Source organism: Trachinotus anak, unplaced genomic scaffold (genome assembly GCF_046630095.1).
Source record: "Trachinotus anak isolate AG129_WGS33_773 ecotype Australia unplaced genomic scaffold, CSIRO_AGI_Tana_v1 ptg000015l, whole genome shotgun sequence".
Classification (NCBI taxonomy): Eukaryota; Metazoa; Chordata; class Actinopteri; order Carangiformes; family Carangidae; genus Trachinotus; species Trachinotus anak.
Window position 1 is genome coordinate 12,881,122 of NW_027273866.1, and position 27,283 is coordinate 12,908,404.

At 41.1% G+C, this 27,283-nt stretch overlaps 1 protein-coding gene across 2 annotated transcripts in view; it reads left to right on the top strand.

Annotated features, from left to right (window-relative positions):
• The window catches only part of brf1a (BRF1 general transcription factor IIIB subunit a), a 118,548-nt gene that overhangs the window by 37,771 nt on the left and 53,494 nt on the right, over nt 1-27,283 (top strand). For both annotated transcript variants that reach the window (XM_071498877.1, XM_071498875.1), the window contains exons 7-12: nt 1,427-1,576; nt 3,788-3,881; nt 4,263-4,389; nt 6,001-6,040; nt 6,634-6,726; nt 11,339-11,656. In XM_071498877.1, coding sequence (XP_071354978.1) covers nt 1,427-1,576; nt 3,788-3,881; nt 4,263-4,389; nt 6,001-6,040; nt 6,634-6,726; nt 11,339-11,656 — 822 coding nt within the window. The remainder of the gene's footprint in view (nt 1-1,426; nt 1,577-3,787; nt 3,882-4,262; nt 4,390-6,000; nt 6,041-6,633; nt 6,727-11,338; nt 11,657-27,283) is intronic.

A 27,283-nucleotide genomic window follows, 5' to 3' on the forward strand; every position in this document is an offset into this window, starting at 1 on the left:
TAATCCTCTAGTTCTGTGGTGCAGCTAATTAGCAGCCAGCAGGAGGGGACTGGTTTTACTGGGGAGCTCACAGGTGTTGGTAAAGTCAAATCTGAATGTATTTGAGGCAGGATTTTTCTTTCATCTGAACCAAAGAGGGGAAAAAATGACTTGCTTGTGTCTTTGCTTTTGGTTTGTTCGCTGCTCAGACACAAGCGAACCAGAGCTTGTAAACACAAGTCACATGGACACACAAGCAGCTGGTTTATTGGACAGAGTTTTGGCTGAAGTGTCATCCTGTCAGACTTTTGGCAGCAGGGTATGAGAGCCAAACAGATCCAATGTCAGTTCCTTTAGCATGATGGACTCAGATGCTCTCTTTGCCATAGTTTATCTTAAAATCAATCAATGGCTAAATATTATCATGACATAATCCTTAAACACAAACTCCCGTGTTTTAGCTGAAGTTTGCTCAGTTGTCATAGAATTAACATAATGTTAACTTTTAGTGCTTTTAGGATTTTCGTTCCATAGTAAACTTAAAGGTCCCATATATAATACAGGTAGATGTCCATGTGTTTTTTCATTATAAAGCAGGTCTAGGTTCTATATTAATACTGCGAAAGTATCAAAGCCTTAGTCCACAGAGAAATGCACACAGCCTTTATTTAGAAACTGAGCCTTAAAACGAGCCATCAGGACTTCTGTAACTTTGTGATGTCACCACCCTCAGCCACGCCCCCAAGCCCCACCCCCTTGAATCCCACTATCCAACCTTGCAGGATTTGGTTTCTCTGAGCGTTCACCTGAAATCTGCTATATTTTTATTCAATCACTAAGACCTGTTGTTACTAGAGCTCAAGAGAGAAGCCTGAGAGACTGCAAATAAATATGTGTCCTTGTGAATATCAACACTTCAAATAAACCAGAACAAGTTAGTTGAGACCTTGAGTGATGATTGATTTGTCGAGTTTCCATTTTTTTGTGTAGTTGCTTCATTACATACACCTTGAAATTTAAGGCGTCATCTGAGACAGTGACTCTCTCAGAGAATGAAGACTCATCTTAAGGTGGCAAACTCCTGTTGAAAAGTTTTGGGATGAGGAAATAGTGAAACCATAGTTTGGTATTGGCAACTCCCTGTTATAACAATGGACAATAGAGATAATAATGAACTAAAATAAACTGTTAAAATGCAGTCAGTATTGCAGTATTCAGAAATCCTCTTTTTTTTGATCCGCATCTGGATTCATGCATGTTCTCTGGCCTAACTTTCCACCAAATTCCATTGAAATTATTTAGTTTTTAATATCCTGCTGATAGTTAAACAAGTCTTACAACATGAGCTCTAGTGGATTTGAAGCAGTGGCTGAGTCCGAACATGAATATTATAAAAAATCCAACACAACAAACGCTGAGTAAATCTTCCTTCTCTTGTCTCCACCAGACCCGTGCCTGTATATCCCCCGTTTCGCTCAGCTGCTGGAGTTTGGTGAGAAAAACCACGACGTCTCCATGACGGCGATGAGGCTGGTGCAGAGGATGAAGAGGGACTGGATGCACACGGGACGCAGGCCGTCGGGACTCTGTGGTGCAGGTAACCATGAGACAACAACGACTGTCTGCACTGTGGGGTTTATTTTCATGTCAGGTGAGTGGTGCAGCCTGGAGGCTCTGGACTGCAGGTCCATCATCACAGGATTCCTGGTTCCAAATCTGAGGAAGACAAGTCAGTGACCAGAAGTATTTCTAACTCATCCTGACTGCTTCTCTAACAGGGGTAATGTGTTGATGTCATAATGCTGGGGAGAGAGCTGCCATGCTGTACCTGTTTTACCTTTACAGTTTAAGTATGAAAACACACCTGATGTTAGATCTTTTGTCCTGCTCACCTGTTTGATATCATCCTGTATCATTCAGTGTCTGAGCATATCACCTCTGTATGTAAACATGACACTGGGAGGAAAACTTGATCTGGAGAAAGTGTTCTGAACTCCTGATGTGGCCCCTAAATACAGCTTTTTATGTCTTTAAATTCAGTTTCAGATGAAAAATGTTCCTCTAAGAAATTTAACTAATCTCACAGACCCACTTTTGATGGGTCAACAGCTCCTATAATTGTTAGTTTTTGAAAGGATTATGTAAGAATTTCTACTCTGATTGCCTTTTTAAAAACTCCTAAACAGCCAAAATAAGTTTTGTATTTTGCAAGTGCCTCATCTTCAGTTAGATGAGCAGCTTTTGTGGAGGTAAAATAAAAAACTTGTCTAGTCATTTTAATCTATATGGGATAATCAATATATTCCCACACTGCTGACTTGAATGTCCCTGGGGGGGTCTGCAAACTCAGGGCTGAGCTAGTTGAACTAGCCTAACTTTTACTCTGTGTAATCATTTGATCATGATTGATAAACACAGTTGGAGAACAATAAAATACTAATAAACTTGCCTTAACTTTGAATAGAATAATATTTCTGTGGGGGAGTTGTGGTTCCGTTTGGTATTGCAGTTTGAGATTGTGGATGTTTGTTTTGCTCTTGGTTTCAGAATCGTTTCGCCCCGAATTGTAACACATGCACAGGACTCAGAGTTTGGTTTATAACACTATGAACAGGTTTGTCCACCTACAGGTGCAGTGGCTGGTGAATCCTGACTTTCACCTGTATCTCTGACCAATAAAGTTCATCCAAACGTGTTTGAGCCTGTGGCTGAGGCGAACCTGCTGCCACCTGCCTAAACTTACCACAGTTTGTCTGGCGTTGATTTCCCACCCTGCTCGTCATCCTCTTCGCCTGCGTGTTGTTGTGCAGTTTATGAGAAACAGCTGAGCTCAGAGCTCCTCTCTCTGCCGGCGTCAACCTGAATACACTCGGCTTTGACGCATTACCAGCTAAGACGTCCTGAAATTGAATCACCGGCTTTCTCTACTCCCTGCATGTTTACACTCATGGTTTCAATTTTCTGCTTTCTCTGTTCCTCTGCTGCATTGCCTGAATAATTAATTGCTTATCATAAATCATTGAGAAGGATACACTCAGATGGAAGAAGGAAAAGTTTGTTCCCAAAACTGATGCAAATATCGCCGCTGATGAACCAGAAACATGTATCTGCAAAAAGTTCTTCAGGGTAGAAGAAGACAATTACATCACTGATTATATTTAAGAGTTCATGAATGTGAAGAAACAAATGACAGAGTTAACTCTGCATTAAGGATGGAAAACCGGCAACTTTACAATCACATGGCTTCAAGGTAATGGTGCTGAAATGTTTGAGAAAGTCCTCAGTGGGGCTAAAAGCCTCCACTTCAGTCCTAAAGGCTGTTAGAAGTGTGCATGTAGAACTAGAAGCAAGCATCTATCTTTTAACAGGCTCTTGAGGGAGGGAGGCAACTCTAATGACGGTTATATAACTGTTCCCCTTCAAGGCCCGCACTGCAATTCATTGCATAATATTAGTGTTGTTGTTACTCCTCTTTAAAACTGTTTTTGTGTGGGGGCAGGCCAAGGTGCCCTCGTCCTGTCGGCTCCGTCGTCCAGTCTTCAGGGTGTTCACACAGAAACGCCTTAACAACAATATTTGAGCTCTGAGCCACAATTTTACGTCTTTGTGTTTCCATTTGTTACAAAACAGAAAAAAAGCTGAATATAACACAAACCATTTATTTTCTGTATGTTTTGTGGAGTGGACTGTGAACTGTTGTGGTGTTGTGGTTGAGTTATAAATAGTGTGTAGAGATGGAGCAGGTGTGGCAGAGCTGTTCGTACCTTTTGGTTAAATCTCATCACATTGTGTTTCTCTCTGCTTCCAGCTCTCCTCGTCGCCGCTCGTATGCACGAGTTTCGCCGCACCGTCAAAGAAATCGTCAGCGTTGTGAAAGTGTGTGAGAGCACGCTAAGAAAAAGGTGGGTGGTGACAGCTGGGGTTGGATATCCCTCGGTTCAAAGCAAGAAATTCTGACCATAAAAATATTTAGAGAAAGAGACTTTCTAACAAAATACTTTGACCTTAATTATCAGATGCAGAGACTAAGTTTTGTTTTTCATCTTAATTTGTTTGTGCATCTATGTGTATGTGTGTAAGCATATATTCAAATGTGTTTATATATGAGTATAGTTATATATGTATACGTATGTGTATCTGTGTGGTGTATATATATATATAAAATATAAGTCCAGAAAATTGTTTTCACTATTACGACGATGCACATGAACTCATTATCTATATTATATGTATATTTTATATTTATTTTATATATTTTATTTATTTATCCTCACCTGCATCAGACTGATAGAGTTTGAGGACACGCCCACCAGTCAGCTGACCATCGAGGAGTTCATGAAGATCGATCTGGACCAGGAGTGCGACCCGCCCTGCTTCACAGCTGGACTGAAGAAGAAGAAATCTCAGCAGGTATGAACACGTGTCCCTGTTCTAGATCAGTGCACAGGGATGTGAGTCAGGGGCCGAGTGCTTCAGATAAGTTGGTTCCAGGAGCAACAGAGGAACATGTGACTTATGAAAATTCAGCTTTATGTCCTTGTTGATGTTGGTGAAACATGCCACAGTAATACTCCTCCTTCTGCAAAGAGATTATCAATATTTTACCTTATATTTTCTTCTTATTTGCAGCCCTCACGTTTTCTCCAATAATTAATTAAGGATATTAGGATTAGGATACTTTGAAGTAAAAATGTCTATTCACTGTTCTGTATGTTTACACAGAGGTAACACTGGGCTTTGTTTCATATAAATACTACCCAGCTTGAACTGAGACTATTGCTGATGTAGCTCTGATACTTTTGGTTTACATCAAATATTCTCCAGACCAGAACGTGTTTTATGTTTTTTTTTTTTTTAAGCAGGAAAATATCATTTTAAAATGTGTTAATCATGCAGATATTGAATTTAATCCATGTCAGAGGTTTTGATTTGTGTCCATGTTGCTTTTTGCAGTTAGGATTTCTGCTTCCAGTTTCATACGTTTCGAGAAATGTAGCTTTCTTCAGACACTGGATTCAAGAATTTACAGTTTTACAGAGAATTAAGCAACTTTATTGTCATTGCCTCCAAAGCTTCCATCCATATCTGGTGCCCCCCCTCATCAGATGAAGGCTTGGGCTTGGAGGTTTAATTGTGATGTTTTAGTCATGAGATGGCTGAAAATGTCAGAAACAATCGGAATCTTTTGGATTTTGGCATTAAGCTTGGAGAGACAAAATAGTTCCCTTCAAAGGTCCCATATATTATACTGTGAACGTATCAAAGCCTCAGTCCACAGAGAAATCCACACAGCCTGTATTCAGAAACTGAGCCTTAAAACGAGCCGTCAGGACTTCTGTAACTTTGTGATGTCACAACAAAGCAGTCACCGCTCTCAGTCACGCCCCACCTGGACCCACCATCCAACCTTGCAGGATTTGGTTTCTCTGAGTGTTTACCTGAAATCGACTATATTTTTATTCAGTTACTCAGAAAACAGGAGGCTCAGATCCTCTCTTCTGATTGGCTCATTGACCTGTTGTTACTAGAGCTCCACAGAGGAGCCTGAGAGAGGAGATATAAAACTACACTGAGATGGTTTTTGGTTCTTAAAACCACAAATTTATCTTCTTGTGGATATCAACACTTCAAATAAAACACAGGAAAATGTAAAACATGGGACCTTTAAGACATCTGCTCTCTCTGCTCAGTTATCAACCAGTGTTTCTCATTTCACATTGGAAAAGAGCTGAATTAGGTCTAAGAGGTTTGGTACAAAGCAGAAGAATAAACTACTTCTACTTTTACAGTAAAAGGACGTGTGTTGTCAGGCAGTGAGGGCTGTACTTCAGCTGCATCTCTCACCACAGGAATCCGATCAAACTCTTGGCGTTTTGTACCTTAAACCTCTAAAAGCAATAATGTCCTTTCTCTCTGACATGTTTAACTCTGTAACATTTCACCCCGAAGTCAGCGCTGATTAAAGCAAAAGGGACTCTCATTCTCTCATTCAGCCTCTCTCCTTTGTCCCCCTCCTTCTAGCTGGAGATTGAGCTGAAGAAAAAGATGGATGACGTGGAAGGTATGAATGCGACATCCTTGTCTGTTTGCCATCACATTGAAGCCATCTCGACTCGTGGGCTGCCTGCTTTTCTTTTAGTTTGCTAAATGAATTCTGTCAACTTTTTGAGACAGTTAGCCTCAGGTTCATGACACAGACAGAGACAAAGCTTGGTTGCACTTTGTTTCCTTCGATGTGGCTGCCAGCTGGTCGACCTTGACTAATTGCAGATCGGTGTTGGAAAGAAGAAACTAAAACACTGCACAGAGAAAGGAAACGGCTCCCTGTGCTTTTAAAATGATTTATTTTCTGTACAGCATGTAATTAACCACACGTTATGTTACTATACTAACGTAATATATTGTAATTATGGAAGTAAGGGAAATGTAATTTAAAGAGTTTGCAAAGTTTCAGAAGAACAGCCTGTGACAACCGAGAACATAAAAAGCACCACAAGTGTAATTTCGTTTCCCTGCATCTATCACACTCAGTCATTTCAGAGACATGAAGAAGTTACTGCATCTGATTTTCTACTTATAAACTGTCACAACGTTGACCCAGGAGTCGTTCTTGCTTTAACGCTGCTGTTTTCATTTCATGTTTATCTTCAACAGACGAAATTCATGTCTACCAGGATGAAATCGATGCAGAGCTTCACAGCAGCAGACCCAAACTGAGGGGAGTGTACGCTGCTTACGCTAAAGAAGGTACGGAGCAGAGAGGTGCACACGCTAACAGTCAGACGTGACAATGGACATTTGATCCGTAGAGCGCTGCAGGGATGACGCATTTCTGTGGGCTAACCCAGATGTTAGCATCATCCTGGTTCCCCCAACAAAAAGCCAGCAGGATTTACATGGGCTTTTGGGTTATTGCTGAAAATAAACTCTGTGACAAACTAAAGTTTATGAACACCATTCTGTGATTCTTGAAGCATAAATACAATCTGAAGAAAAAAAGCTAATGTTAGACTATAAACAAACTGCACCATGGCGACACGACTTCAATGTCACCACCACTAAACTTCAACTTGTTGTTTGATGTAGCTCTGAGCTCTTCAACAAAAGCCTCTCCTCTGACAAAGTTAGTGCGAGTATAAACACATGGAGGCTGCAAAGGTGGATCAGTGAATAGGTCGCTTTTAAAAACGTCCTCAACACCCTCTGTAGTCTCATTTATCCACTTGTTAGCAACCGGCCTTATTAAGAGACATAAAAGCTTAAAGAAATCACGGCTGGAGTATTCACTGATGGATTTTAGGTGAGAGAATACAACATGAAAATGTCTTGAGCTTTTTTAGCCATCTAACTAAAAAGACATAAAAAAAGACTTCAGGATGAGGAAACAGGAAGTGCTAAAATGCTAATGTATTTCCAGGTTTTATGACTCATTCCTGCAGCACTCTATGAAGAGTTATGTATTAATAGGGACAGAAATATTAGGATCTGTCCCAGAATTCATTGTGCTTGAGGTCAGAATGGTTATTGGCTGTGTTTGAAATCAGTTTGCTTCTTAGTGAAGTTAATAATTAATGTTAGCATGCCAACATCAAAATGCCACACAAACATGCTAAATGTTAGCATGTTCCCATGATAACTGTACATATGTTAATATGCACACATGCTAAATGTTACCCACTAAATGCAGAGGTCTTACAGGGATTCGGGGGGGGGGGGCGTGCAATGAGGTGAACAGTTTTCACAGGGAGGACTTCTTCAGAGGAGAGTAGTTCCAATGAAAACTGCAGACATTGTGTAAAGAGATGAATTTTCTCTTTTTAAATGCTGTTACCACAAGCTACACTCCATTAACCTCCATTTTATTTGTCAGATTTCTGAGACAGATTGAATCTAAATGGTCAGCTGCCAACAATTTCATTTAATTTATTTATTAGTAATTTGGGTGAAGTGATCTTTAAATGAATTTAAGGGGAACAACTTCACTTCTGAAGTCCAAAATGACAATAATAAAACACCCCAAATATACAGGCCTGTGCTCAAATACACTGCCAGCGGCACTTTTTCAAATTTATGGTTCATGAAACATTGAAAATTTCTGTCTGTGTGTAAAAATAGAGGCTTTACCCGGAGGCAGCTCCAGTGTCTACAGTAACTTATAGGCTGAGTACAATGAAGGAAGTGTTTTCATTTTTAGGGCTCCTATCTTTTGACTAATTATTTTATTTATCACAGTGACTACATGAGTTAAACTAACTCCACTACTGCAGATATCTCACACTTATGCAGCAAAACTGAAAACTCCCTTGTGATTTTCCAGAAGAAAAAATATTCAGACTTCTGCAGAAGATAAAAATAAAGCAGCTGGACTCATCCTGAGAACAAGTGGCTTTGTTCCCTGTATAAAGGTTGAATCTGTGTGCAACAGGCTGTTTGCCATGCAGAACAGCATTTAGGTTAATAAGGCCACTGCAGATTCAGAAGATTGAAATAATTAATGACGTCACTGCTGCTGTGCCACAAGCGTCTCTCTGTGTGGAGACACAGGACGGATCCTGCTGCTGAAAAGGAGCCTGGACTCTACATTTGTTCAGTCAGTGTGAGACAGTGTCTGAAAGCCAAACGTGTGAGAGTTTACAAAGCTGAGATACTGAAGGAGCTCTGACAGGTGGAAGTCTGGGGGGGGGGGGGGGGGGGCTAATTGTAAACATGCAAAAAGTTGTTAATGCAAGTGAACTGAAGCCAACATGCAAGTTAAATTTGGTAGAAATAAAGCCCATTAACAGACAGCGTTAACTGCTAACATTAGCATGTATGAAGCTAATAAGCAGCTAAAGCTAAAGCTTAGCCTGATAAACGACAGCTTAATTGGCCATCACAAGATAAAACCTTTATTTGGGTAACGAGGGGTTTTCTGATGGCGCCACCATGAAGTCACACTTTACATTTTAGCTGGTAAAGATAAAAGAATAGAAAACTTGTTTCTCAGCTTGCTGTTAAAAAGTTTTGTTTTCTGGTGAACTGAGAATTACAGCTTTGTTTGTGTCGAGGTTATAACGTGAGGTTTGAACACTGGTCTGATGTGTCACAGCACGAACACTGATAAAGCTGCATTAACATGAGCAGATGAGAGAGTGACGCCCAGATCCAAACGTCACAGGGGAAACTGCAGTGTTGATGTGTGGTGATGCTTTTATTTGTCCTCCTGTCAATCTGTCAGACAAGATGAGCAGTCTGAGCTTCTGTTTGTGTTGCCTTCCTTCATCAGAGACCCTCTCTCACTCACACACACACACACACACACACACACACACACACTGATGCCCATCCATGGAAAAAAATAACACATTAGACCACACTGCCTGTCCGCTCTTTGTCTTTATCTGTTTCTTTGGCTCCTTATCTCTGGCTCTCTGTCTTTGTCTGTCTCTCTCCCACACACATACAAACACAGTCACACACACACACACACACACACACACACACACACACACACACACACACACACTACACACAGACTCCCCCCTGTTGTCACACAGTGGGGGGGAGTCGCAGGCTGTCACTGATTTCAGGCGTGTTGCTCTTCCAGCTGCTGCGACGCTCTCAGATCCGGTGGCATTTCGTTTCTTCTCAGACTGAAAACCAAGTAGCTTTTCTGACTTGTGGGCTGAAACCTGTTTGAGGACGTTTTAATTATGGCTGATTAAAGGACACATTTTAATTAGCTACCAGGACTGTGAGAGGACGGCCAATATTATGATCCCAATTATTTTGTCTGGGTATAATTATATATCACCATTTCTATTCTCAGCGATTTGGGAAACAACTTAGTTTTACTGCACTTGTGGAATTTTATATAAACTATTTTTAACTATAGAGGTTTTTCTGAAATGTGTTTTTTTTTTTTTTTTTTCTTTGATTGTATTATTTTAATTAAAAAACTATAACTATGATGGACAATTATGCACAAGTAATTGTACCACATGAGCATAGTGTAACTCTGCTGCCTTATTAATACACAGGGAAAACGCATGAAATGTGTAATGAGGTACAACACAGTGAAGGTGAGACCAAACGCAATAACAGTAATTTATAATTCATGCTTTGTAGTTTGTACTGGGACATTTTTATTCGGCACATTTCATGTTGAGACTTGGAAATGTTAAGAATGACCTGATTAATTGAAAAAAATCGAACTAATCTGCCAATCACAGCCCGTCACGCGTGTGTACACTTAAATTATATGGGCTAAATTTGCAGGGAGCAAAATCTGTTACTCCTATTGTGGATTTAGCGAATATTGCCAATGAGATAGCTTTTTAGGCTACCGCAGCTATGTGACTGTGGTGCTAAGCTAAGCTGTGCGTAGGACTGACAGCAGGTTTTGACTGTGTTGCCTGTTCACAGTGAAAACCACGGTTAAAAAAGGCAGCGTGCTAAAAAGATGCTTGGTTTTTGAATGTGGTGTTGATGTACGCATAACACAGATCACAAAGTTAATGGAGACACTAGTCACAGCTGCAAAAAACAAAAATAAGTTGCAGATGTTGAAATGAAACAAAGATTTTGTTTTCTCTTTGTGAAGTTTAAAGGAAATAGCAATTAAGCTTATTCACTTTCTTGCCCTGAGTTAGACAAGAAGTTTGATACCACTCTCACATCTGTACGTTAGATATGCTGCTACAGGCAGGGGGACAGTTAGCCTAGCTTAGCATAAAGACTGGAAATGGAGCAAAAAAAGATCCTCCTACCAACATAGTGAAAACCATATCTCATTCATTCATGGCAACATGACAACATTTACTATGAGTTCATGTACATCGGAGATCACTCTCACATCTGTATGCTCAATATGAAGCTACAGACGGGAGGGGGGTTAGCTTAGCTTAGCATAAAGACTGGAAACGGAGGGAGCAAAAGAAATCCTCCTACTAACACAGAGAAAACCACATCATATACAAATACCCATACAAACTGTTACAATTATCCACCTTGATACTGAAGATATTCATTTAGTATCTTTAATTTCTGTGTGGAAAACATTTGGGCTATAATCTGTCAAACTTTACAGTTTATAAATGATTATCATGTGTTTAACTTGTCCAAACATCATTTTGTTCACCGTGAGTTCAGGGACACCTGGGATTTTTGGGCGGCCTGTAAAAGACCTTTGGTTTGATTTAGTATTTTATTAGAAAAGGTAATTAGTGGGCAGCTTGGTGGCAATGTCCTGATGATGTGTTTAAGACAAATGAACTTGACGCCTGGTGTCCCACCGTGTCTGCAAAACAAGAACGTCCTTGAAGGGATAAATTAAACATCACATTAACCCGACGTCAAACTCTGTCTCTCTCTCCCCCAGAGTGTCTAAATGACGATGATGACTCCCTCTCCACCTCATCGAAAATGGCAGACGATGAAGAACAAGAGGAGGAAGAAGAGCTTCAGGCCGTGGCCAAGCACTTTGGCAAAGACCTCAGCGAGCTCACACTGGAGGCTCTGATAAAGCTAGAACAGAAGAGCCCAGAGGAGGAAGAGGAGCAGCAACAGGAGGAGGAAGAGGATGTTCCAAAGCGAAAAGGCCCCTCACTGGCGTCCATCTTGGGAACGATGCCCTCAGCAGCCACGCTGGGCCTCCCCGAGTCCATCACCAAGTGCATCGGAGACGAGAAGGAGAACGGTGAGTACAACCTGGTTTTATCACACTGGAGGCTTGCTTGATTGATTGATTGATTGATTGATTGATTGATTGATTGATTTTTTTCATGCAGAACAATCCGATCTGATATCACATTACCAGAAATGAAGTAGATGGATGTTTTCTTGGTTTCGTCACAGTTTGCTGATTTCTGAGGCATGAAAATAGTTCTCGGCTTGTCGTTTTTAGATTTGTTTCTGTTTGCTCTTTGCAATACGTTTCGTTTTGGATTTTGATGCATCGTCAGTGTGATCTAAGCAGATGAGGAGTGGATGTATTTATTAAACACAAACAGTCAACAGAGCCGAGCAAACGGAAGAATCTGGTGCTTTTAAGGAAATATGTTGGACGCTGTATTGTTTGAACATCTTTATGAAAGCAGCTTCTCCCGACCTGATGACAGGTGCTGCGGTGATACCGTTCATCCTACTCTGTCACCATAATAACCCATAATCATGTTAGAGAACGCTCTCTCAGGTTTAATTGTCATAATTACCTTTGCTCCCAAAGGAAACTGGCTGAGCTTCATGTGAAATTTGTCATCCCTTATTATGTTTCACCATCCCATGCACTGCAGACATGAAGGGAACGTGTGGGAGACGTTCAGGAGACGTGTTCTCAACCCTTGAAGCCTGTTGAGATGTTGGACTTGTGCCAAAAAGCAACAAGTTGTAGCTGCGGTGTTGTTTATTGATGACACATTTCATGTCAACTACTGCACCAAGACGAACAAGAGTAACTGGAGAACATCACCTGAACAAACTACAGGAAACAGCACAAGGGTTTATGGGTATTCAGTGAGGACTTGACTTTGACTTGACTTGACTTTTTTGTCTTCTTTTGTCCTCAAGTCTGTCTTTACACTGCCAGATAAACTGGTGCATTTGTTGGGGACTATTTTCAGTAGCGGATTGATACACATTTGTTGCTCAAGTGAGTCTTTGAGGAAGCAGAATTGTGTGTGTGTGTGTGTGTGTGTGTGTGTGTGTGTGTGTGTGTGACTGAGTCAAAGTAAACTACAGTGTGTGTGTGTGTGTGTGTGTGTGTGTGTGTTCATGTTGATGAAGGAACATGTCAGTCAGTCTGGTTGAAATGCGGTCGGGTAACATGAACCTAAATGAACAAACACAAACAGACCAAACGTTTCCACTGCAAAACGAAAAGAGGAACAAACTGGAGGAGTGATCACGCCCTCTGTCAATGTGACTTATTAACAGTTGCAAAAATAAAGCATCTACAGGGATCCATCATGCGTTGCCTATAATTACCTAATTACATGAGTGGGATGTTCTGCATACCCCCTCCCCCTCCTCCCAACACTTCTCCTTATCTGGGAGTGCAGAGGCGTTGATTGAGGTAATGGTGCCATGCAGCTACATCTGTCCTGATGAGGAAACCTGTGTTTTTATGGCTCTGAGTGGGAGGATGGGGAGTCAGGGGAGGCCAGAGGGGTGAAGTGTGCTTTGATGGATATGGATGTGGTGGGGGAGCTGTGGTGAAAATGGCCCAATCCTGTAGTTTAAAGGTCACAGGTTTGAATCCCAGCTGAAGCACCTTTTGTGTTTTTCACAAAAGCTCAAAATTAAATTCCCAAAACAAGATGAAAGAGCGAGTTAAAGCAGAGAGAAGTAATTCTAAGAAAGTAAACTTATTGATTTAGGTTAATTTTCATGAATATGCTCATTATTTAGATCTTTACCAAACTTAACCATGTGACAAACAACATATGCTCATGAGTAAAAAGAAATAAGAAGTTAGATATGCAAACAGAAAACAAAAACTACTACATATGTTTTTTTTGTTTTGTTTTTAATTTAAAGGTCTCATATCTATAAATGTAGATGTCCATGTGTTGAGTGATTATAAAGCAGTTCTAGGTTCTGTATTAATACTGTGAAAGTATCAAAGCCTCATTTAACATCGCATGTTGATAAACGGAGCAGTGGTGAAGATGAAGTATTACAAACTGAAGCATGTTGTTTTTGGTTCTTTCTGCAGCTGAAGTAGCTTCGTAGACACTGTCAGTCTTCTGTAAATGTGTTGGAGTTACTTGTGAATCTGTTTTAGTTTCAAGGTGCGTCTTCTCTTACAATGACTTTGGGAGACACCTCATGATTTTATGATCCTTTTTACGGTGTTTCGTCTTTAGAGGTATCCATTAAATGGCCTAAATGTGTTGCCTCATTCAGAGCACTTGACTGTATTACATCAGTCTTAAGTTAAAGGTTACATAAAGCCAAACGTGAAACTTTCCAGGTCTACATGAAGGTCTCTGTAAAAACCTGCCTCTCTGAAACGTCCACAGCTCAGGTCAAACCGCCCATTAACCTGCTGAAAACGTCCCCCGGCGATCTCGCTGACCTCATGCCGCCATGAGGCTCTGCGACAGGGACAAGGTTCAGAGTGAGAAGGGCCACAACAGTAATGAATCACCGCTCTCTGAATCACAGGCTCTTATGTTAATTGCAAATGTGTCTCCTTTATTTTAAAATTGTTTTTTTTGTTCCAGAGTGACGTTAGTTTGAATCATCCTCCTCGTGATGACGTATCGTGAGATGTATCATCGTATGAAACAGATTCAGAACGTTAAAAATGAAACATGATTGAAGGGTTTGATTGTTGGTGGGTTGGGCTGGAGGCTGATCTCACCAGGGGGCTGTATGATCAGAGGGGAGCCATTCATCCCCCTGACTGTGCGTGTCTGTCTTCTCTTTATTCTGCTGTACTGTGTGGGTTGGTTTGTGTAGCAGTATTGTTGCCATTTTATCCCAGAAATTCACTGTAAAAGTCCTACACTGTAAAAATACCACATACTCCATTACAAGCTAAAGGCCTGCATTGAAAATGTTATTTAATTAAAGTTCCTCTTCAGATGTGTTCTGTAAAAAGGATTGTTAGCGTTAGAGGAAACATCGAAGAGACTCAGACCCAGACTCAGGAGTTTTAGCCACAGTAGGAAGCTCATTGATTGATGGACGAGTCTTCAAAATAATCTCTTATCTATCCATCAATTTTCTGAGAATTATTGCATCATTAATGTCGATAAATTGACATTCTTAATAAGTATTACTACGTCTTGTTTTACCTACTGACTTTCCAACCTTTACTGAACCTGAAAAAGGTATAAAATTTTATTATTAGTGGTGCATTGTTTAAAAAGGTCTTAAAAATGACAGCAGAAGCCCTACAGAGTACAACACGCAGTAACTATCCTTTGCCTTCCCTGTGTGTACACAAACAAACGTTGTGTCCTTTTTCTCCAGAGAGCCGCAGGTACAGACACTGATCTGTATAAGCTGCCACCACAGTTTCCTACCAGCCTGCAGGTCTGTGCACAGAGATGCTCCAGCCCCTGAACAACACATGTACAAATATATCTTCATGTATCAGCTTTAGCAGTGTGTTGGATTTGGTTTGATTTCACAGCTGTAAGTTAATAAAACTTCATTTCAGTTTCTGCCTTAGTTCACTCACCAAACTCCACATTTTCAGATTAAGAATAATTTTCAGGCTCCTTCTCTACCTCCACACGTTTTCTTTGTGTGTTGGATTCAAACATTAAAGTGGTACAATAAATTTAACCACCTCCATGTTTACTGTGTTGCTGCTGCTGTCTGATAGCAACCTGTCATGCTTTTAGTCTCTGTAATCAGACTAATTGGAGTAATTCTGTTGTTACTGAGAAAAACAAAACAAATGTCCTCAAAGAACTGTGACTTCATGAGTCAGTTCTTTAGTTTAATTCCTGGGACAGTTTGAAACGGACAATTTATGTGCAAGTCGAGCATTTGCCCAGGTTTTCTACTCTGTTTATTTGTGTGTGATTTCATTTGTGTGTGTGTGCAGAAAAGGACACATGTGTCTGATTACACTTAAATCAGCGTGTGCGACCAGTTTGTGTGTCTCAACGTCCACCGGGAGGGTTTTCCTACGTCTGCGTTTGTTTGGAGGTCGGTTACAGATGGAGGTTCTGTGGATTCAGGCTGGTCCTGGTTTGGTTCAGGCTTCGGCTAATTGTGGTGGATATGGGAGGGGCGGGGGAGGGGGGGTGTATCTTGCCCTCCCCTAAGCTCAATCTTTGAAGTATTAAGTGGACAGGGTACCTTGTCATTAGGGCTGAGCCTTTCATCTGTACATTTGAGTGTGTGCGTGTAGTTTTTGTGGACATTGTTAGTGGAGGGCAGGGCGCTCGAGGAAGTGGAAGAGGGTGTAATTTTGGATTCTCTCAGGAGAAGAGAGGGAGAGAGAAACAGTAAGAAGTAGGCTGGAGCGCCCACACAATGACAGTTTGGTTGTGATTGAGCGTTTACTACTTTCAACGCTCATTATTGTCAGTTTTTATTGATTTTTAAAAAGGAACTGGTAAACTTCGACACATTTATTACACCCACATTTTATGTCCCAATCATCCCAAAAAATCCTTGTCAAAGTTGTTGCTTCAAGACGACAACAAGCGCAGGAGATTACACTTAGAAAAAGACTTTGTATGACATTGACAGCTTAAAACAAGTTGAAAGTGAAGATGAAAACTGGGAGAAAGGGCAAATGAATGAACATTTGTTGAGTTTTTACTTATTTAGATGGACGATTGCACAAACAGTTGGTCTGCAGTGTGGATCTAGGTATAAAAACCATGTTGGTCCATCCAACGTCCTGATGTCTAGTCCCATGATCAGGTTGACATGTTTGTTATTTATTGAAATACCTTAATAACTAGTAGATGGTTTGCCATGAAATTTGGTTCAGACATTCACGTCCTCAGGAGAATTAACATTTCATCCATCTTTTTAATCAGGTCAAAATTAGCTCAGTGCTTTTGCTCAAACCCTTGGAAAACTAATGACATTCTCAGCAGCCAAAGGTTGTGTTTAATGCTAATTAGCATGTGTTAGCTTGCTCAGCTCAAAGCGTTGCTGTGGTGCAGCCACAACCATGGCTTTAGACCCTTAGTCTTGTTCGGTCAGTTATTGATTGATTGAGGTGAAAACGTTGTACATTTTTTGGACATAGGATCTTATACATTCTGAAAACCAGATTAAACACAGGATAATGGAAAACAAAGCTAAGAGAAGTTGAAATCCATTTTTCTACCTTTTGCACTGAAAAACACGATAGTTTGAAGAAAATTTATTTTAACACACACATCCATTGGTCCAAAATAATTAACCATTGCTGCCACTAATTACCCTTTTTAGAAATGCAGTAACAGTAATGAATAAAGTTAGTGCTTCTCTTTCCTTATGTTCATCAGCCCAAATAAGGTCCAATAATTACTTAATTATTTATTAATGGAACTAATTATTTTGTTCCTGTTCAATAAAGGTGGTAGATAAAATTAGTCCTGATGTATCAGCAGAAGATTAAACCTTTGAAGCTAGTTTTTTTCCTAAAGATTATGAACTGTGTGAATCCATTTCGAAAACCCTCCTGTCACTGAAGCAGCTCTGCCTTCCTAGTTAAACTCTTTTCTGTCTGTCGTGCTCCCTCCCCTCCCTCATTGACAGCCTGTCTGAGCAATGGCATTTTCATTAAGTTGTGCTATCAGTGGAGGAGCTGAGAGCGGAGAGCAGCTGGGCTGGGCCCGGCCGGCCAGCATCCTGCCAGCAGAGGAAACGTGACTCCAGCACCTCAGGATGACTTTGTCACACTCGTCTACGGCCGAGGTCTTCAGGGAGCTCTGCCTCGCACCATTAGAGGCAGCATTGATTGAAGCACACGGTTTTTCGGCGGAGCACTTAGTTCAATCAATGACGTTTGGCCTGACCTTAACTACCTCAGTGAACACAGCTTCCCAGCTCTTGTCAAACCACTCTGCCGCTTTATTGCCAGAGAAACGTCAGGGAAAAGAAACTCCAGAGCCCCTTTTATACTGAGATCCTGCTGTATTGCCATTAAGACGACCAGTCATTATGTTGCCTGCTTGTTCAGTGGGTGTTCAGGAATCAGATGCGTGACATGTAACACAACAGCAATCAGTATCTTCCTTTTTAGATAGATGTTAATCCGGTTCTGTGACTACCTCTGCTGCCGGCTAAAAGGCCGAGCAACAACAATAACAGCGCCTTGAGCAGGCTGTGTCAAAGGGCCTTTTTTCTCTTTTGAAGAATTTCATTTTTAAGCAATAACTTGGTTTCACACCACATCTTGGAAGCTATTTTCCAGGCGTTAGGCTGCGTTTAAGGAAACCGACATTGCTCACCAGACGAGAAGTTGTTGTCCTGAAACCTTTTCGACCATCCATACTCTTCACTAGCTGCAATTACTGCGGTAAATCGTGGCTCTCAGCGTTTCGGGGCGTGGTAGAAGCTCTCTGACGGATCTGTGCTCTGACAGCAGCTCTGCGGAGTCAATTATAGTCTTTCAAATGAGCAGCATCTGTCTCATCTCCCTCTGTCCACAGAGGAGTCACACAGGGATGAAAGAAAAAGCAAAGTCTCATCTTCTGTTTCAGCAGCAACCACACTTTACCTCCACAGCAGTCTGAAGAGAAAAAGATCTACAAGCTCCTTTGTTTTGTCCTTTATTGGGATGCAAATGAGGAGAGAGACAGTGAGGTCACTGGTTTGCCACCAGTGCACTTCCTACAATCTAATATAATTTTCCTAATACAAATGCAACAACCTCTTGTCTTCTGTCCTGTTTTAAGATTTTTAGAGATTTCTGAAACAAAGGAAACTTCACCTGGAAAAAAAAATCAATTTCTTTTCCTTGATTTCAAGGGAAAGAACAGTTGAAGGCTGAATCTGTGATCAAATGTCTTGTTAAAGACAGATCTCATTTGTGAATGAGTGTAGCTGTAAAACTCATGAAGCAGGAAGTCAGTAGAAAAGCTGAGTTACAAAACATCTGTCTATTTTCCGTCCTTCAGTTTAAGGAACGTTAAATAATCTAAGACCAAACCATTGGAGAGGTAATCTATCAGTGAAATAAAAATGCTGCTTTGTCATTTTCTTTCTTGGCTCTTGCACCGACACATCATCAGATACCGGTCACTCGGTCACTGAGCAGCTCAGTATTGTGGCTGGAGATGAAAGATACATTAGTTTGATGTCAGTCAGTTGAACAGTTTACTTCAAAGCCAAACGTGAGAATTAAGTTCAGGTTGGGGACTAGGGAAAGGATTATGCCTTAATGAGTTAAGTCCAAAAGGATGAGTGGGAGCTGACTTTCTTCTTTTCTGTCTTGTTAGTTAAGACCTTTGGTTTATTCAGTTGACTGAAGGACTGTGGTTTGTTATGGTTAACTAGATAAGTCAACTAGACAAATGTAGAGAAAAAAAAAAAAAAGTCAGTGCACGTTATACACACTTACATAGCTAACGTTAGCATTAACAGCTGTTTATTTACCAGTCTAGAAGAAAAGTTGTTAGTTCAGCATCAAACTTTATTCCTTTACTCACCAAGAGCTGTGTCCAATGGTGTAACATAACCCCCTTCTTTCCTTTGACTGAAGTTAACACGCTAACCAGCTAGCTTTGCTGGCCCATTTCTTCCCTTTCCGATACCGAGTCACTGTATTATCCTACCTGCTCTGAAGAAGAATCTGCTCAGAGGATGTGTTATAACCTCTTGTCTTGTACATGTAACAACGGCTGAAGCTCAGTTTGATTATGTAATTTAACAAAACCACATGTAACTACACAAAAAATGACTTTCTACAGTATCAATGAAGGTCCTGACAAATACAAATGTTTGTGTGTGGGTGGGGGAGGGGAGATGAGTTGAAAGACATGAATCTGAGAAGCTGTCAGATAAATATTTGATTTACTGGTGTTGTTCAATCAAGAGCAGTTTAAAACCTGTGGCCGTCATCTGCTGTTGGACAGTAAAAATCAAGTGTGTTGCCTCTTTAATTAATAATAACTTATTACTAATTCATGCAGCTAATCCATTCACAAACTTATCCATTTGCCCATTTCCTATCGGCTGCTGGGACAGCTGGGCAGGCCTGTGTGTTGGAGGCTGGGGTTTGGGTGGTGTTCACAGTGCCTGGGGCAGTACAGTAGAGCTTGACGGACATATGGCAGGATGGACACGACCTCTCGGAGGAGGGGAGTGACAGAGTTGGATGGCAGACAGGGAGGCGACGACAGCGCCGGGACACAGGCGTCACTGATACACAGCAGAAGAAGAAAAACAGCCTAATGTTTATTTCAGGCTCACACTGCTCTCCATGGACAAACAGTCGTACACTTTCAATGAGTCAGTACAAGCTAAGATACCTCAGCAGCAGCAGCAGTGTGGTGTGGAATATGAAATCAGGCTCTGTGTGTGTGTGTGTGTGTGTGTGTGTGTGTAGCAGTTAGCAGTCAGTCTCTCTGGTGAGACGGCTGTAGCGGCCCATCACAGCAGCCAGCTGTGATTGGAGATGATGTGCGTCTTCTGGCCCGAGGAGGGGAAGGGAAACCATCTCGTCTGCCGCCCCCAGCCTGACGGGAGATGACAGCTACCGTTTAGCAGGCAGGCAAAGGCAGGAGACCGCTCGCCTCCGGCTGTTGCGTCACAGCAGATTTCACTATCTCACTCCCCCTGCTCCCCCCTTTCCCCCTCTTTTATCAGGCGCCCCACCCTGGTCAGGCAGTGACTCAAACTGTTCAGAGAAGTTTGAAGAGTTTTTTTGTTGGGGAAATTACTTATTAAGAACCTGTAATCTGGCTGCTGTAATAATAATCTGCCACTACTGACTCACATTGTGCAGTGTAGAGCTTTGATAAAACAGAAACTTAACAACCAGTGCAGTAGTTTTTATTTCTGGTGAAATCAAAAGCCTTAAAACAAACTACAGTATGTTTGTGTGTTTAAGGGGCCAGTATGCTCCATCCAAATCAATGCTAAACACTAAATGCTTGAATGGGTCATATGGGAATAAAAACTTGTTGGTCTATCTTGATGCATCTAGAGTAGCAATCCAGTGAAGAAATAATGTCTGAGTAACCTGAAGACAAACTTTTAGCTGCTCTCATCCAGAGAAAATTAGATTTCAATGTAGATTTTCTTTTGGATTTTTTTTAGGATTTTGATATGTTGATGTTAACACAAGAGGTTAGAAGGATCAAAGTTAGAGAAGCAGGTTTGGCTCTTCACAGAATGTGAGGAGCCCTTGAGCAAGGCATCGACCCCAAAGAGCCAAAAGAGTTTTAGGATTTTGCTGATAAAACTGTTCAGTGCAGAAAACCTTCTTGGTCTTACTCCGTCAAATTGACCTCCTTCAAAGTTTCAAGTAATGATTGAAAGTTGCAGCTGTCGGCAAAACAACTTCACTACAAGGCCAACCTCCTTCAAACGATTTTCACCATCATCTTTAGCAAATGCCCAACTGTCCTGGAGTTGTGTGTTTTCAAATTTACATTTTTCTGAACATTTCCAGTTCATCCTCGACTTTGCAAAGATGAAGAAAATTGTGTGATATGATTGAAAGCTCCAGAGCAGCTACTAAAGGCCCTTGAGTGAGACTGATCGCAAATCAACACATCAACTTTCACTGTCAGCTTTTGTTGTGACTTATAAAAGCATCATCTTGCACCAGTGTTGAGTCATGATGCAGAGAGAAATCCATTAGAGCAGAGGTGGAGAGGCTGATTTCTAGTTTGCTTCAAATGTACCAGAATGCATTGCAGCTATGAGACATTTTCTGGGTGTGACTGCTTCTCATTTTCCACTGATAAACAAACAGAGAAAATCAATGATGGAAGCAGAAATACGTGTAGAAACTTGAAGAAAAGTGGGTCCTCCAGACAAAACACGCAGCCACTTTTCATCAGTAAAGCATCTCTGATGATGCGTAACAGCAGAGCGAGATCAGAGGGCGGGGTTTTCCTTTGATTTGACGTCTCCTCTTCTGATTACTTCCATAGAAAGTTTGTAAATGTTTTTTCATGAGTTGGTGGTTTGGTGCATGTAAGAGCACAGAGCGCTGATTTACCAGCGAGGCAAAGGCAACATTTGGCTAAACATTCCTGTGGCAGCAGCCTGACATTTCACTTGTTTGATTCTCATGCACAACAATGCACACATTAAACAGTCTTAGTTTCCATGGCGGCATTCTCCAGATTCTTCAGCTGCACCGCTGAGACTGCTGTGGCGGACTGGAGAGCATCCTCCTTATCCATCAAAGAGTCATTTCATGAAATTCATTGTAGAAGCGCTCAGCGCTGATGATTAATTCATCCTGCTCTTGTGATGTAAAATTACAGACTGTTTTGGAAAATAGGCCGAATACTCAAGCAGGACAAAGTGTCTTTAATCAAAAAGACGTTTATTCAAAATATGGAAAACTGTTGAAAAGACCTGTCACTTTCAAAATAAAACTTTGTCTGTTTTATGAGAGGACACAGGCAGAGAGAAGTAAATGATAAACATCACGGCTGGTTTGAGACGCTTCATAACAGTGGAAACAAAAGTGATGTAATGTCGGCGAGTCCCGATTTAAATCCGGTTTGTGGACAAAACAAAATCCAGCTTTCAAACAACAGCAGCTCCTCAAGTCTGGTTTTATCCTGAGTGACAACTCCGAGCTGTCAGTGTAGTTATCTCTGCTCTTTTTATACCCTTGCGATAGATAGATAGATAGATGACTTTATTCATCCCCAGAGGGCAATTAAATTGTCATAAAAGACGAAAATACACAGAAACTCCACAAGTATACAACAGAAATAAGAAGTAGATGAATATAGATAAATAGGTATATGTATATGGACCAATGTACAAGGGTGAGAGTGCAGTGCATCATAGAGTCTGACTGCGCCAGGCAGGAATGACTTCCTGTAACGTTCCCTTTCGCAGCGTGGCTCTTTGAGTCTGTTGCTGAATGTGCTCTTAAGTTTGTCTGTAGAGTTTTGTGGGGGCGGTGGGTGACACTGTCCATGATTTTCCGTGCTCAGCCACCTCCTCCACTGTGACCGGCCTCAGACTCGGCTTCTTCATGAGATTATTTCGTCTGTTGATGCTGTGGTGTGAACATTATAAGAGGTTTTAAGATAAAAAAATAGTAAAAGTGTAACTTTAATGCTGCAGTTTCATTGGCTGAATTGTAAATACACTGTATGCACTGGTTTAACCAGAAACTTAAACCCAATAAATATAGTTAATCTCATAAGGATCATAATGGAAAAGGTGCAGCAGCTTCACACAAGAATTAAGTGAAAAAAAATCATTAATCTGTCCCTGGACTGTTAAATTCTGAATTTCAGTATTGTTAAATGAAATGGGAACATCACTAGTATATTTATTATTATTCATCATTGCATTTAATGGTTTGAATGCTGAAAGGGTGCCAGGTGCTCTGTGTTTCCTGGCTATGGTGCTGCTTTATTGTATCTTCTAACACATCTATGGTTAAGGATTTGTTCAGTTTAGGCAACTGAAACTTCAAGTTAGGGGTTAGATTTATAAATGTAGAGGGAGAATGAAAAAGTAGAGCGATCTGGAGGAAAGAAAAAGATTTTTAATTGGAATTCCTGGTAAGTTTTGAGCTGTGTGGCAGCAGGATGGTGTGTGTGTGTGTGTGTGTGTGTGTGTGTGTGTGTGTGTGTGTGTGTGTGTGTGTGTGTGTGTGTGTGTGTGTGTGTGTGTGTGTGTGTGTGTGTGTGGGGACTGTGTGTGTGTTCATGGTGATGAAGGAATGTGTCGCCCAGTGCAACAGTGATTTGTTTTAATAGTTTCTGGAAACAATGGAGCTTGAAGATGAACACATTGTACTGGTTAGTGGGAGACATTTGTTTAGTTTTGGACTTTTAATTTGTTGACAATGAGAAAAATTGGCTTATTTTATGAAACATTGTCCAACACCACACACATATTTATGAGCAAAGCTGTCAAATATGAACAAGTGGGCTACATTGTGCCTCCAGGAGTCTAACCGTCCAGCAGGTCCTATATGTACATACCTCCCTGCTCCCTGCTCTGTATCTGGAGGAGGAGGAGGAGGAGCAGGTGGTTGAGTGGGTGTACACTCAGTCTGGGCTTCTCCAAGGTCGGGGAGGTCGTGTTTTAATGGGCTTGCCTGGCCTGCCCGTGTCAGCGAGAATCTCTCACTCTATTTATTGCCTCGGCTGGCTGGTTATTTCTCCGGGGCAGAGCTGGCACCGAGCCTTATTACCTCATACAACTGCAGGGAGGAACTTTTACACCAGGAGCTGCTGCTTTTTTTTCTCTCTCTCTCTCTCTATTTTTGCATTTGAGACCCTGTACTGACAACATGATCCAGAGATGTCTCCGTTTGAGTGCAGCAGTGAAACTCCTGGATCAATTGAGTATCAGCAAATGCTGCAGATAAAGCACGTCTACACTTTACTCCTGGTACGACCCGGTTTGTGGAAGCTGTCGGTCATAGAATAAGAACAAACAGAGCTTTTGCTACATGCAGAATAATATCACTAAACCAGCCCATGTGTGCAGCCCACGTGGACTCATAAGACACCAAAAATAATGTTGCAGTGGTGAAAAGAATAGAACTTCTTACATAAAACATTGCAAACAAAGAACAGTACCAATAAAATCTGCCACTAAAAGAAGCGAGTTATATATAATCGTCCTCCACAAAGAAGTTCACAGAAGTGAGGGACACTTTACTGAGAAGCATCATGATGATTTAAAGGCTTTACTACCGCATTTCTGTCATGTGACCATAATTGTGTATGTTTTATGTGTACTACTCTTGTTCAGTCCATAGAGAGAAAAAAAAGCAATGGACTTAATCTTAATTTGAAGTTCCTCTCCAGACATGTTTTAAACGCTGTAAGAATACTCTGCTACGTAGTAGTTAGAGAAGTGAGCATCTTTTGCTAATTTCCCCACTGTGGGACTAATAAAGGCTATCTTACTCTTAATCTTTTATTTGTTTTTCTGTTGTTTGTTAGCTTGTAACTGGCAGCAGCTGACACGGTAGCTAGCTCTGGTTCTCAGTACTGACAAGGTTTCAGGTTTATTTAGCCCCGGCCCCTGTCCCCACAAGTTGACAGGATTGGTTCCTTAGGTTCTATGACGTATGAACCCTGACTGTCTAATCTGTTTTTATGAGACTGTCATTGGTTCATGGTAGTTCGTGGTGGAAACACTCACTCATGGTGTTGATAATATGTCTTGTATTATTCGAAAAACACCATATGGACATTAACAAGGTTAAAAACTCAACTTTAAAACTTCAGAGGGGTTTTTAAGTCATCTATAAAGCAAAATTACCAAATTTGGTTATAACTTAAAATTTTAAGTATTTGTTGTCTTTGTTTTTAAGATTAATGTATTGGACATTTTAAGTTTTGGCAAAAAAAGGAGCAGTTTTAAAGGAATAGTTTAATATTTTAGGAAATTTAGTTGCGCACTGTCTTTGTGAGAATGAGAGAAGAAGATTGATACTGTTCTCATGTCTGTGTATGTACGAGGCAGGAACCAGGACGCAGTTAGCTTGGCTTGGTAGCAACCTGCAGAGACCTTGCTGAGCGGGTGGATAAACAATAAATTTGAGTGTTTATGCTAAGCTAAGCTAATAGCCACCCGTCTCCAGCTCTGTATTTGACACAAAGACATGAGAGTGGTATCGATATCCCAAAATGTTGAACTGTTTCCTTACTGTTTTAGACTTTTTATAGACAAACTTATTGATTACAAATTATTAGCACCGTCTCTTTTTATCCCATTTTCATAGCAGCTCTGGTAAAATACCAGTGTTTCTCACATATATCAGATTTAAAATGTTTTGTTCTCCTTTCAAGAACATCTGCCGTCATGTTATCTCTTTGATTTCACTTTTCTTTTTCTCGCTCATCGTTTTAACATCCAGAGCCCTGACAAAGTGAAATATCTACCTTCATGTCGGCCTCTCCTCCCAGCAGCCCCGTGGCCGAGCTGGGCGCAGGTCGAGGGGGGTTTTTGTGTGTAGGAGAGGATCAGGATTGTTGCTGACATCAAGAGCTGCGAGTCTGGATAATGTGGGCTCCGTTTGAAGTGTGGATGATGGGTGATCCTGCAGCACAGGGGCTACACGGCCCCATTCATCCTCCAGATCACACACACACACACACACACACACACACTCTTTGTTTTTTGGAAAGGGGAAGGAGGCGGTGGAGAGTCAGAGGAGGCAGGGAAGGAGGGGGAGAGGACAGGAGGAGTGGAGGAGTCAGCAGACTGACGCTTCCTTTTAATTTTGCCGGTGTGACTTTTTCCATTTTTATTCCTGCTCTCCCCTCTTATGCTCTGTCCCCGTCGTTCTCCTCAGATCAGGCTGAAATGAAATACAGCTCAGGATTAGAAGGAGATCAGTGAACTCCTCTTAAACCTCCCTTTTCTCTCTCTCCCTCCCCCTCCTGTCTGCCTCAGCCTTTCTCCTTCTCCTCTCTCTATTAGCTTCTTTCTCTCACCTACTGTCTCCTCCAGTTTTTACTTTCTCTGCCTCCTTTGTCTTTCCTCTCAGCAGCTGTCTGCTCGTTCCTCCATGTCTTCCCTCCTGCTGCTTTTCTCCATCAGTCTTTTGTCTCTCAATCTCCTACCTACTCTATTCTTTCTGTCTTAATCTTTCCTGCTCAGCCTCTTTTTCTCTCTCTGCCTACTTTTCTCATTATTTCTCCCTCCCTTTGTCACTGCTGTTTTCTCTCACTCTCTTTGGTGTTCTCCCATTTATAACGTGTTTCTTTTCTCTCTCTCTGTTAAAGGACAAGGCTGGTGATATTCTGTTTTTTAACTAATCCCAAGAAAAGGCCAAAACCTTTTGTCTTAATGGCCCAATGGTGTGATTTAGCCATCAGCTGTCAAAATGCCATGTTAACTGCACATCACAAGAGTTCCTGGGAAAATTAAGGAGCTGGTCGCATTCACATGCTTGACCCAGACGTCCCCTGAAAAGACCAAATCCAACATTGACCTGATCCCACTGATGAGTATTAGTATGGAAAGTCTGATGCATATTATTCCTCTGAGCCTCACATATTAGTACAAAAAAATTCAGTTAGACTTTTTAAGAGCTTTTGCTTTATTTGTCTTTTTATTCATTTTTAATTGAAGCAAAACAAACCATTTTCCATTTACAAGTTCACAAAAGAAAATAAAACAGACAAGAACACAAACAAGACCTTCCCTCCCCTCCCGGTCACAAAAGATAAATATAGAAATTCAATATAAAATTCTGACTTTTCATTTTTAACTGTCGCTGATCGTTGCTTTCATTCGTTGAAATGACAGGAACTTGATGAAAAGTTTTGGCTGTTGTCAAGTTAATGAAGTTAACCCTTTAATAGTCAACTCTACAACACTGTTCTGGATTGTCTTTTTGCAGACCAACACAGCGGTGACTCTTTTTTTTAGCCCTTTTGTTCTCCATCGTACTGACTCGCTTGGTACCTGGAGCTTTTTTTTTTTTTATTATCACCTCCACTGAAGTCACTGTCGCTATGGTAATGAGGGGAACTATCTGTAAAAAAAGTATCCAGGACCAAAAGTGAGTAGAGTCGTGACCGTGTGATGAAAAAACGCTATTTGATATTTTGATGTGATCACATTAATTCTGATTTAAGACCTCCAGGTATTTTTTCAGATGCATGTTATCAGTTAGTCTGAGCTCAAAGGTCCCCTTACTGTGTTATTTTATGCTCCATTTGCTGAAGAAGACCATGAGATG